Source organism: Seriola dumerili, unplaced genomic scaffold (assembly GCF_002260705.1).
Source record: "Seriola dumerili isolate Sdu_G_001 unplaced genomic scaffold, Sdu_1.0 BDQW01000226.1, whole genome shotgun sequence".
Taxonomy (NCBI): Eukaryota; Metazoa; Chordata; class Actinopteri; order Carangiformes; family Carangidae; genus Seriola; species Seriola dumerili.
In genome coordinates, this window is record NW_019174481.1 from 2,743,087 (window position 1) to 2,755,658 (window position 12,572).

The 12,572-nt window shown below is 42.2% G+C and overlaps 2 protein-coding genes across 2 annotated transcripts; both read left to right on the top strand.

The window, feature by feature from the left end:
- Window positions 1-5,922: 5,922 nt before the first annotated feature.
- LOC111228909 (transcription factor Sox-14-like) lies at window positions 5,923-6,648 on the top strand. Its single transcript, XM_022755021.1, has one exon. The coding sequence runs from the start codon at window positions 5,923-5,925 to the stop codon at window positions 6,646-6,648; it is 726 nt and encodes a 241-aa protein (XP_022610742.1).
- Window positions 6,649-8,969: 2,321 nt separating this feature from the next.
- LOC111228839 (claudin-18-like) lies at window positions 8,970-11,831 on the top strand. The gene is made up of 4 exons (XM_022754926.1): window positions 8,970-9,189; window positions 10,646-10,810; window positions 11,018-11,126; window positions 11,258-11,831. The coding sequence occupies exons 1-4, from the start codon at window positions 8,970-8,972 to the stop codon at window positions 11,391-11,393; spliced, it is 630 nt and encodes a 209-aa protein (XP_022610647.1). The 3' UTR covers window positions 11,394-11,831.
- The last annotated feature ends 741 nt before the right edge of the window (window positions 11,832-12,572 follow it).

Consider the following 12,572-nt stretch of genomic DNA (forward strand, 5'->3'; position numbering starts at 1 on the left):
GTCTGAAGTCCTCGGGCAGGTACTTACTGACAGTTTTCATGTCGAGCTGTAAGACTGAAGGGGAAAGTGCTTTTACTGTGAAAGCGTCTCAGCTCTGGAATGAAAGTCTTTTAAATCATTTTTAAAATCTTATTTTTGTAACTTTATTTATTTCTGGTTAATTGTCTCTCAAATGTGTGTGTATGTGTATTAATACATATGTGTTTTTTTTATGTTGTGAAGCATTTTGTAATCTGTGATTTTGATAATTTCTATATAAATAATTGTTATTATCATTGTCGTAATTATTGTTCTCTCACCAAAACCTTCACATAAACCTTCTGTAAATGTATAAAATGCAGTGGAGCCAGAATCAGAAAAAAAAAAAAGCTTCAAGCCCCTGGTTGAGTTTCCTCCTCCCTCCATCACCACACCATCATCACCCCCTTAACCAGTCTGTCATTTAAAGTAAGCAGCCGCCTGCTTAGCCGGCACCTTTCACTTTTCAAGCAGCACTTAATTTACTGCAGGACATTTTAAATCCCCTGCCTCTGTGGCACTGAGTCGCTGACAAATGCCTGGTTGCAAATGTATCTCATTGACTGCTGACTCGGTTGTATTACAAGCTGGCTGATAATGTGGCCCTCAGGTTTTATCCTCAGATGTTGGAGGAAGTGTATTAATTTAGCCTAGATGGGGCCTTATGAAAGTGTACTGGCAGGCAGAGACGAGCAGATCTCTTCCCCCCACTCTCTCTCTCTCTCTCTCTCTCTCTCTCTCAGCCTCTCAGGATTGAAGCTATCTGCCACAGAGCCAAAGCATATTCCACCATCAATGTGTCAAGGGGAAAGCTATTAAAACTGCTTTACTTTTCCTAAGCATCATGAGAATAAGCACAAGATTTAGTGAAATCCCCCCCCGGAGCAATGAAAATCTTGGGGATTTTCCCCCTGAAACGTTTCCTAACGGACTGCTCAGAAGTGTCAGAAACTCTTTCAGTGAATTTATTTGGAGCTGAAATGACAAAATTTGAAGTATGAGTGTGTCTGAACTTTCACACAATCAGATGGAAACCCATTCATCAGTTTACTGGTATACAGTAATACAGTTCCAGGCTTGGTGTAGGTTCATCTTACTTGAGTAACTCAAATCAAGTGGCTGATTTCCATGAAAGTGAAAGTGTGTATTTGTACTTTTTGAAAGGAACATCAGTACATTCTGTTTAGGTTCACCATGATGTGCAAGAAAAGCACAACACACCAATCTGGGGAGGGGGCCTCGGCCTTCATCTCATCAAGTCTGCCTCCTCTGTGAAAACTTGAATTTATGTGTCAATAATCATATGCAATCATATGCTTGGCTGAAAAGATTCATTAGAGAGGTGGCTCTGATGAACAGCCCAGGTTATTTTGAATCAGTTTACAGTATAATCCACTCAGTGTCAATACTGTTTTCCATGGAAAAACAAATAAGAAAATGAAAACATATTCAAATAATCAATACAGTCTGTTGATCAAGTGTACTGATGTCCATCTGAAAGAATATAGATTCGTTTGTTTTCATGTAGACCAGCTTTGATTTCCGACAGTGGCACCATAATTAGGTAAGATGCGTGAAAAGTGATCATGTTTACAATGATTGGGCTTCAAGTTACAATTCCTCTCTGCGTCGATTAAACTGCTAAATGCGTTTTTTAATTATTTAATTGTTTGTTTGGTTTATGAAATGTCAGAAAATGGAGAGAAATGACCATAGTCCGAGGTAGCGTTCTCATATAGCCAGATATATCCAGTTCACATCAAATAGAAGAGAGAAAAGCAGCAAATCCACAACTAAGAAGCTGGAAATACTGTTTTTGTACTTTCAATGTGTTCAGAAAGTGTTCAGACCCCTTCACTTTTTTCATATTTTGTCATGTTGCAGCCTTAGGCTAAAATTTAAAAAAAAATCCTCTCATCAATCTACACTAAATATTCCACAACGACAAAGCGGAAACAGAATTTTAGAAATTGATTTATTAAAAAAGCAAAACTGAAACTGTATCAGTATTCAGGCCCTTTAGTTGAAGCATCTTTGGCAGCGATTACAGCCCAAAGTCTTCTTGGGTGTGATGCGACAAGCTTCGCACATCTGGATTTGGGGATTTTCTGCCATTCTTCTCTGCAGATCCTCTCAAGCTGTGTCAGGTTGGATGGGGACTGTTGGTGGACAGCCATCTTCAGGTCTCTCCAGATGTATGATGATGGTATCAGGCAGGTGTTGAATGGTGCCTGGTTTCCTCCACACATGACACCAACAGTTCAATATTGGTTTCATCAGACCAGAGAATCTTGTCCTTTTAGTTGCTTCTTTTCAAACTCAAAGTGGCTTTTATGTGTCTTTTAGTGAGGAGAGGCTTCCACCTGGCCAGATCGGTGGAGTTATGGTTGGCCCTCTGGAAGCTTCTTCCATCTCCACACAGGATCTCTGGAGCTCAGACTGACCGTCAGGTTGTTGGTCTCCTCTCTTACCGAGGCTCTAGAGTCCTAGCTGTTCCAAACTTCTACCATTGAAGAATAATGGAGGCCTCTGTGTTCTTGTGAACCTTCAGTGCATCAGAAATGTTTTTATTGTCTTCCCCAGGTCTGTGCCTCGACACAATCCTGTCTCCTCCTCATGGCATGGTGTTTGCTCTGATGTGCATTGTCAGCTATGAGACATTTTATATAGACAGGTGTGTGCCTTTCCAGATCATGTCCAATCGGCTGACCTGACCACAGGTGGACTCCAATCAAGGTGTAGAAACATCTCAAAGATGATCAAGAGAAATGGAGGCACCTGAGCTAAATTTCAGCGTTATAGCAAAGGATCTGAACCCTGATGTCAATGGGATATCGTGTGAAAAAAAACTGAAGGGGTCTGAACACTTTCTGAATTCTCTGTAGATTATTATGATTAAAGGATTTTCAAAATAGGCTATCATTTCATCTGGAGGCCAACTGGGCAGCTGCTTCCCCCCCTACACTTTAAACAGCCAGCGTAAAGTAGAGCCTTTTGTTGAGGTCGTTTTCAACAATACGAGATGATATGCATATGTGATGTATCTAGAATGTAATCTACTCTGAGTGAGTTTTAATAATGCACCCTCCCGCAGAGCTGCCATTAAACCCAATATAACCTGAGTCAGATTTACAGCAAGATCAGTGAACACTACAGTTGTCAAACACTTCAGTCATCTACCGAAAGAAAAGCCATTTCACAAGACGAAGAGATATGTAATCACTAATCACATTTGCCAATAATTATTCAGTTAATCAATGCAGTAAATTAGTAGGAACCATCAGCATTTTTTCCTCCAGCGTGAAGTTGACTTGATAGATTCTTTTCTTGTCAGACGTTGGCACACTCCCCCGGCCGGAGCGCCCGGTCTGCCTCTTTGTGTCATCTTTCATTTCCTTTTCACCCCCAGGTCTTTCTGTACCTGTCAATTTCTTTCTACAGTGTGACTCCTTAATCCACCTGAGTGCATGGAGGACAGTTTTGACATAAGAAGAAAAGATAGACTCCTAAGGAGAGGACCAGTATCTTTAGAGCCCGGGGGATAACCGGATTACGACAGCCATTTTGTGCTGCTGGCAGTTTTTCTTATTACCCGTTTCCCCCCACCCTCATCTCTCCAGAGTTGAAATGCTGCCCTTTCTTAGAAGTCAAACCAAACACTGACAAGTACACAACAAAACACATACTCTCTGTTTTTTCCTCAGCTGAAAGTTTTTTGTGCAGAATAAAAATAAAGGAAAAACAGATCATTTCGTCAAACTGCCCTTCCTGTCATGTTGTTGTTCTCGGACAGTTTTTCTCTGCGCTGCTGTAAACTCTCTAAAACATGGTCCCTCTGTGGAAGTAATCATTGTCTCTGTGTGGTGGTGGGGGCCTCCTGTGTGCCAGGCCTGAACCTACAGCACGGTAGATAACAGCACAGCTATGAGGAGACAGATCAGCTGTCTGACCCCTGCCGTCAGTCACTTTATCCCTCCAGCCCGTCTGCTCCGAGGAAACCCACAGAAAAACACTCTCTGAAAACATCTTATCATCGCCACCACTGACACAGTGCGCACCACTGGATCTTCTATGTCCATTTATTTTGCCTTTGAAGAGGCCCACGGTGCCTTTGATTGTGGGAGGTAAATGAAATAAAGGCCTCCTCCTCGCCTGATATCTAAGTTTATCGCCGCTACCAAAACCTAAACTCGGAGCTTCAACCGACTGCCACAGCTCTGTCTACGGAGAAACACATCATGCCTCTGTCATGGTAATAATCCTTTTTGCAGAAGCCATTTTGGGTGCCTTTGAGGCGGCCTGGAAGCTCCCACTTAGACACCCAGAGAGTCAGTATTGAATTCCTCCTTGTAAAATGAGCTCCCTGAGTATATACTCCATATACAGTAATCCCCTGTTATTACCTATGAGCACCTGAGTACACATACAGTACACTGCGTATAGTTCATCGGTAAGTTATTGCTCAGGCATTTCTCCATCAATGTCATTTCAATAACAGACGAGATGGCTAAAGCACATATTTGATCAGATAAGGTAAAATAATTATGAAAACTGTAACAATCAATGGAGTCACCCAGGGCCAGAGAATTATGGCTGTGATTGGTATTGATTTTGTAGACGATGGAGGAGGGAGAGGTGAGCCACTTGTACACATATTAATATATAAGACACCTGCATGGCATCATGGGAAGGAATTTAAATGAGTCAGTGGCTAAAGGCAAGTTTTTTAAAAAGTAAGAGTGAAAATTGGGAGATGGATGAAGGAATTAAGTTTGGAGTAGAGAACCTACACACATTTTATTTAGTTTTAATGTGGGGTCATATGTAGGGTCATGTCCTCTGTGTTTTTAGAAAGTTACATTCTGCTGTTAAAAACCTAAAGGTTCACTACCTCTCCACCCGTTTTCCACCAGGATTCAGATTTATTCCTTGTAGCCCGGAGAAAGCTCCGAAACAACATTTAGACTTTCATGTTGGCGGAATAAACCAATAACATTTTATTTTGCTGATCTTCAATCTACTTATAATTTCCTTGAACGTTTCCTGGAAAGAACTATGCAGCACAATCTGGTCATTTTAGCTCAATGCTGTTGTTTTTCAGAGGATTTTCCTTGAAAGAATCAATAAAACTTTCGGAAAAAAATGAACAGCTACCTACAAAAAAATCTAAATAAGAACAAAATTTAGAGACTTTCTTTTTCCTGTATCCTGTTGACCTCAGTAAATCTTGGATGCGGCCCTGGTTTAAAGAGATGGTTTCAAATGACTAAAACAAACAGAAACCTCCTCTAACATCCTCTGAAATAGACCTCATTATTGAGCAAATGAGCCATATGGGTCATTATAGGGCTATGTGGAGCTGCAGTGGAAAATAACTTCCATTTAATTAGTAGTTTTCTGCGTATGTTATACAGCAGCTGGCTTTCTCCCCTGGTTCCCTGCCTGCTGGTCTCGGTAGCTTTGGAGAGACTAAACCGCTGGAGAGGAGTCCCTCAGAAATGTTGTACAGTCACTTTTTGTGAAGGGATTACAGTGCGGTCTCTCATTCCCATTGGCCTGGCTCGCCGTGACAGTGGTGTGGTGATGAGTGGCTGACATGCCCAGCATCATCCATAACAAGCTTCCAACTTGGTCCCGTGTGACTCCCATTCATGCGCCCAGGCTTTGCGCTTTGTGTAGTTTTCAGTTCAACTTGGTGCAAGTTCTTCAGTCAATCTGGAATTATAGTTTCTACTTTTTTTTTTTTTTGACAAAGGCACAGAAAATATTTCTTAACTCAATCCATCTTTGATACTTCTTCGTCACTTTTCCTTTTACGCACGAGAGGAGCATGAGCTTTTTGGAGAGGTGACTTCCTTTAAAGTAGGATCGGCGCGTGCTTTAATTAATGTGCCAGTTCCTGAAATGGCAAAACCTTTAGATCACATCAAGAGACCCATGAACGCATTCATGGTGTGGTCCAGAGGCCAGAGGAGAAAGATGGCCCAGGAGAACCCGAAGATGCACAACTCTGAAATCAGCAAGAGACTCGGCGCGGAGTGGAAGCTGCTCTCCGACTCTGAGAAGCGTCCGTACATCGACGAGGCCAAGAGGCTGCGGGCTCAGCACATGAAGGAGCATCCGGACTACAAGTACAGACCCCGGCGCAAACCGAAGAGTCTCCTCAAGAGGGACCGTTTTGTTTTCCCGCTGCCGTCTTTGCTCGGGGAGGCGGCGGAGCACTTGAAGGGATTTTCCATGGACTCCTTTCTCGTCCCCGGGGATAAAGCCAGGGCTCTCCTCGCTCCCGCCTCCTCCTCGTCGTCCTTCTCCCTGCTGGAGCCGGTGGCGCAGTTCAGCACCGGAGCTGTCCAGCGGATGGCGGAGATACCGCACACTCTGGCCGCAGGCTCTCTGCCCTACAGCGCGCACACCTTTGGGTACCAGACCGGTGGGATTGGGGGTCTGGCTTGCCCCGGACAGCACACCCACACCCACCCGTCACCCTCCAGCCCGGGATACGTGCTGCCGTGTAACTGTAACGCGTGGTCTGCGGCCAGTTTACAGCCTCAGGTGGCGTATATCCTCTTCCCTGGAGGGATGACCAAGAGCGGCATGGACTCTTACACTTCACCCAGCTCCAGCGTGTGACAGACTGGAGAGGAAGACGCACGATCGGAGCGCGAAAAGTTTGCGCACATGCAGGACCTCCCCATGTAAACCGACTACAGAAAAAGAACTGGGCTGCAACACACACATTTTCATCCCACAAATATCACAGCAAAACTGTTCACTCGTATTTAATAACCCGTGGGAAAAATTAAAGTGTTTCCGCAGAGATGAAAAACACTTCAAACTGCCACCAACAGCTGTTTGATGATGCGCCCCACTGCTGAGCACCAAACACACGCCACAACACACACTCTCTCACTCCTTATCCCGTGTAAATACAGAGTGGAGACTGTGGTGTGAAGATGCTATTTTGTTACTCTTTTGACAAGAAAATAAATTCAAACCAGTTTTTTCTTTAAAAAAAAAAAGAAAAGAAAAAGGGAGAGTCCCCCTGATCAAATCCAACAGCTGAGGTTTGTGTCGGATGAACATAAAGCTGTTGTGGACATAAGGAAGCCTGCAAGTGTCGAGGTGTTGTTTGGCATGTTTATTTATCCAGGTTTAAAAAAAAAAGACATTAAGTTTAATTTTGTATTTCTGATTCATACATTCTTATATTTGGGCAGTCACACCTGTTTGTCCCCGAGAATATCACCTCTCAGTATACAGGCCCTTTTTTTGTGGAATTAATAAATGTTTCAAAAAAGCATTGCATTATAATTGGTCTTTTTTTTTCTTTGAGACATGTTGTTTTCAAATTAATTTCAGAAAAAAAACATTTAACAACCCAAGTCAGTTGCTTTTCAATGAACAATTGGTTTTTAACGTTTGTATTGGGGATGATCCAGATCACTCATCACCTTAGCTGCAAAAACTTAGTGGTTATCAGTAAGTTCATGTGGGAGCGGTTTGCTGTCAGAGCGGTGTGTTTTCCATGTTTGTGACTGAGCTCTGTTCTTTAAACAAACTGTCTTTTAATCTCCTGATAAAGTACATAACAAAGACTCAGACAAAAACAGAAACTGATATAAATATCATGCAAAAAGCAGAAGTCCATAGAAACTGAACGGACATAAGATGACATTTTCTCTTCCCATCGTGTTTGGTGACTGTTGTATGAGCATTGTAATGTGTGTGTGTGTGTGTGTGTGTGTGTGTTTGTGAGCGAGAGCGAGGCAGGCTGATGATAAGAGAAGAATAGAAACTTCTCTCCTTCCCAGTTGTTGACAAAGTGATAAGGTGGAAAGTTGAATCATATGAGGTAGCTTTTGTTTCACAGTTAGTGAGAGGGAATGAGTCCTCACACTGAAACCACTGTTCTTCAGTCTCAATGTCCTGTAGCTAACCTCCAACAAGACCTGACTGCTGATCATCAGTCCTATATTTGGGTGAAGGCTTTTTTAGAAAACACAGAGCAGAATGCAACAAGTGAGCTTAGCTGGACATGAATTGGGGATGTGGTAATTACAAAGTCAGCATCTTAAAACCTCAGACACCAGGACCAAGTCAGAAGGTTTTCACTTGACACCTTCGCCTCAGGAAAAGAGACTTAAAGATTTAAAGTCCTGAAGCTGTTGAGGTTTCATCTTGCTGAAGAGTCTTTGAGCAAAACACCAAATCTTTATCAGTCCACAGGACCAGGGATGCAGCTCTACAGCTGAGCTTGACCTCTGACCTTTCTGTGGATGTGGGAAGAGGTTGAATGTTACTGCTTTGGCTTGTCATACCTCACTATTAAAGCGGCACTTTGAGGCCTGATATGAACTTTTACATGTTGTGCATGACTGAGAATCCCTTATTGTCACATGTGTTATTTTTTCCCACTAAGTCAGACATGATAAAGTCACACACTCATTTCTGCCTCATCTCTGTGTACACATCTGATGCATCATTTTCTCATCAACACTGCAAATTACACTATAATTTACTCACTGACCAACACTGAAAGCCCGATGGAGTCGGTGATTCAGTTTCCTGTATTTACATTTAAACGGTTAGTTCAGCTCATGTAGGTGCCAGGTGTGCCTATCACCACTGTGTCCACACCTCTCAATACAAGGTAGCCCAACCCATAATACTGTATCACCCACTGGGTGAAACCCAACCGCCTCCACCCAATGCCACCATCACTACAAAGTGCCACTTTGCCCAGTTTCATTCTCTGCCTGACCACCACACACCTGCTCACCTTTGCTTCGACGCATTCTTATATGCAGGTATAGTTCAGGTATTAGGATCTTTAGCTATTTAAACTGGACACAAACCACACTGCGTGCGCACACACACGCACACACACACACACATACACACACGCACGCACATACACTTGTACTCTTTGTGATTTGTGAAAGAAGATCACAATGGCGCCATCAGTTCTGCAGAACGGTGGATTCATTTTGGGCTTGATCGGTGCCGCAGCCCTCATCGCGGCCACGGCCATGAACAAGTGGAGTGTCAAGGACAGGCAGGGGGAAGTGGTGACGTCTGTTTATACCTACAAGGGTCTGTGGCAGGACTGTGAGACAGCGTCCTCTGGATTCACTGAGTGTCGCCCGCTCTATGGCATCCTGGGCTTCTCAGGTAGGACATGACTCTCATATCTATTTAAAGTAGGTTCATTTCCTTGATGTCCTAATAATGAAACATATTCACACTAGTCTCCTTCACTGTCAAGGCCACAGTTTCATGACGGTTTCTTACTGAGGAAATCCAAACAGTCCGGGCTCTCCCATGTCTACGCTTATTCTAACCTACTGTTAGATGTGTGCTGAGCTTTCTCTGATCACAGGAACAGTGACGCAGTGACTAACACAACTTTCAAAAGTTGTAACTAAACAGTTTCAAAAGATGAGGTTTCCAGTATCAGGGTGAGGAGGAGGTTCTTTCACTACCTGTTAAGATGCAAGAGGGCCTAACTCGCTCTTCTCAAATGACAAAACCGGAGGTTTTTAAGCTGCAGAGATGAGTCTCGTTCAGTTTCACAAGTTCTGCAACAAGAAACAACAAATAGAAATATTTTTGTTAGATTTTGAAGCCAAATTAAGCAGAAATTGTGAAGATAAAAATGAGTTTAAAGGGTTAATAAAAGAGACTAAAACACTTTGGAGTGCAAAAGGGGAACTTGAGGCTGATATTGAGAGATTCAAAAAATAAAAAAAAGGAGGAAGAAACCTGTAAGGACTTTATCTCACTAAGGTGTTGAAAGGAAAAATCTAATTATTTCAGACACAGAAAAAGCAGAAGTCTTCTCCTTTGTAGAACTATTAAGAGCAAATTAAAAATATATATATCTCAGTTTCTGGTGTCCTCCTACAAACTCTTGTTCCCATGTCCAGCCCACTCCTATCAGTATTTGCACTGCGTTACAGTGCGTTCTGGTCATTATAATGGACGGCCAGACTGAGAGTTGGTCAACACAGTTATCAGAAACAGAACAAACAACATGCAAAGGGCAGGTTCCTGCAACACACCTACTGCAAGAAAATACTCACCACATTATCAAATGAAATTCACTGGTGATCACATCATCTTCTGGTGAAGCTGAGGACTTTATAAACACTTTCAAATTTAAATACAGGTCAGAGTGCAGATTATTATACAACAGTTTGATTAAAGCATCTTTTTTAAATGAGGATTTAACAGGAAGAATCTTATGAATCTTTATTTTTGTTTGTTGAAGTTGGACATGAATTATTCATTAGTCTTAGAAATATCCAGCTGCTGTATTTTTCTAGAAATTTAAGGTTGTTACTAACCCGAGGGCATTTACACTCTACAATTTCAAAAACTAACACATGGCGTGTTTCAATAGGCTGATTCCAGTATCTTTAGACACAATGTGACCACATTTGATGACTTTTATCACACCAGAGAATAAATCATTCTGTTTTTTCCCCATCAGAACTTAATTCATGTGAATTTTATTTGACACCCTGGGCTCGGGAGAATTTAGACTCATGACTTCAGTATTTTTAAAATCAGAAACATCCAGCTTAGCTTTACTAATGTAACACGTCTGAGTTTTTCTGCCCACTAGGTGCCTTCCAGGCTGTGCGAGCCCTGATGATAGTGGGTGTGGTGCTGAGCGTGCTCGGGGCGGTGATAGCAGTTTTCTCCCTGACATGCCTCACGATGAACAGCATGGAGGAAACCACCAAGGCCAAGATGAGCCTCACGGCAGGAATCATGTTCATCATCTCTGGTAGAAATTTAAATAAACATGAGTAAAGCTAAAAAGGAACATCTGAACTTTTGTCTTTGTTAAACCGAAGCACAGAAATCACCGGTGTGAATCTCTTCATTTCAGCTCTGCCATTTTGTCACTGTGAATCATTAAGTTTCTCACATTCTCTGTGAAGTAAATGAGTGTTTGAGTTCCTGTCTTTGTCTCTGTGTACCCCTCCCTCAGGTGTGTGTGGCATTGCAGGAGCTTCTATGTACGCCAATCAGATCGTGGCCAGTTTCAGATTGTCCACCTACTCCAACTATGGAGGAGGAATGATGCAGGAAGGGTTGGGGTTTGGAGGAGGACTTGGAGGAGGAATGGGAGGAGTACCCACGTAGGATATTACAATTATTATTTTGCTTCTGCTTTTACAATCTCCATATCATTCGCATGCTGGACTTACATCGTGCTTTGCTGAAATGTGTTATCTGTTTTCACCAGATACACGTTTGGCCCTGCACTGTTTATAGCCTGGATAGGAGGGGGCGTCCTGCTTATTGGTGGCATCTTGAAGTCACTGGCTTTCAAGGAAATGGTGAAAGATGAAAAGCAACGGTGAGTCCAACACAGATTTATGTTGATAGAAAGCTCTGCAGAACTGAACGGCTGCTGAAGGCTCTGAACTAGTTTTGGGCCTAATGAAGCTCAGTTATTACTTGCATCACGTCTTTTTCACGTGCTCTGACAGAGGACGCATCGTCACAATAGAATTACCTAAATGCTATGTGTTGTCCTCTTGCCTTTCAGTTACCCCGGGGTTGCTTACAAACCTCAGTCCCGCACCAAGACCGACCCGGGTGATCAGCATTCAGAGGGCGGCAAGAGACAACAGAACTATGTGTAACTTCAACCGCAGCATCCGCACTGACAATTTGTTTTTGCTGAGGTGTGTGATTTTTAGCCATTTGATTCTTGGATGTTTTTTTTTTTTTGGTTAACTCATATACACATTTGATCTTTACTGTCTGATAATGGAAACCTACTGTCTCACATCCAAACAGGCCCAACAGATGTAATAAAAAAAAATTAAAAAAAAGAGTTGTGGCAAAATATTTAGTTTTCTTACTGGTCACGAGATATTTATAAATGCACAGAGACTGTATGTAATTGAAGCTTCTTTTTTTTTTTTTTTTTTTTAAACTTCATTTTGTTTTTGTTCAATCATTTTATTTTTATGTTTGGAAATAAAACACTGATTTCTGAAATACGTGTCAAGTGGTTCCAGTTACTCTGTAAATGTCATAAATGATGCAATTCATGCAACATGGATGTACCAGCTCCTGAGCACCAACAGGAAATTGCTGTTTTAGGACGAATGAGTGAAGGCGTTTCAACGAGTATATATTCATCTGTCAACATCACACTTTTTTTTAAAAATTTTTCATGTGTAGTCAAGTAGCAGCAGTGATTTACTATATTTAAACTGCTTATAGCACTTCTCCTCTGACAGAAGCTGTCAACATGGAAGGTAGAATCTGAACAGTCTGACTGTTGCACTTGCCTTTGCTTATGGAGACTGGAAGCTGTGTGGGAGTAACAGGGTGAAAAACGCAAGAGATGATGGATCTGTGCCAGTGTGTCTCTTGAGGTGATACACAGTATTTTTGTAGTCCATCCTACATTTTCATGCTGCATATTTCTGTACTGGAAACAAGCAATCAGATGGTTTCGGGTGCAGCCTCCCCTTCAGAAGATCTGCTTCTGCATTTGAGGTTTTTTTTTAAAGATAGTTTCAGAG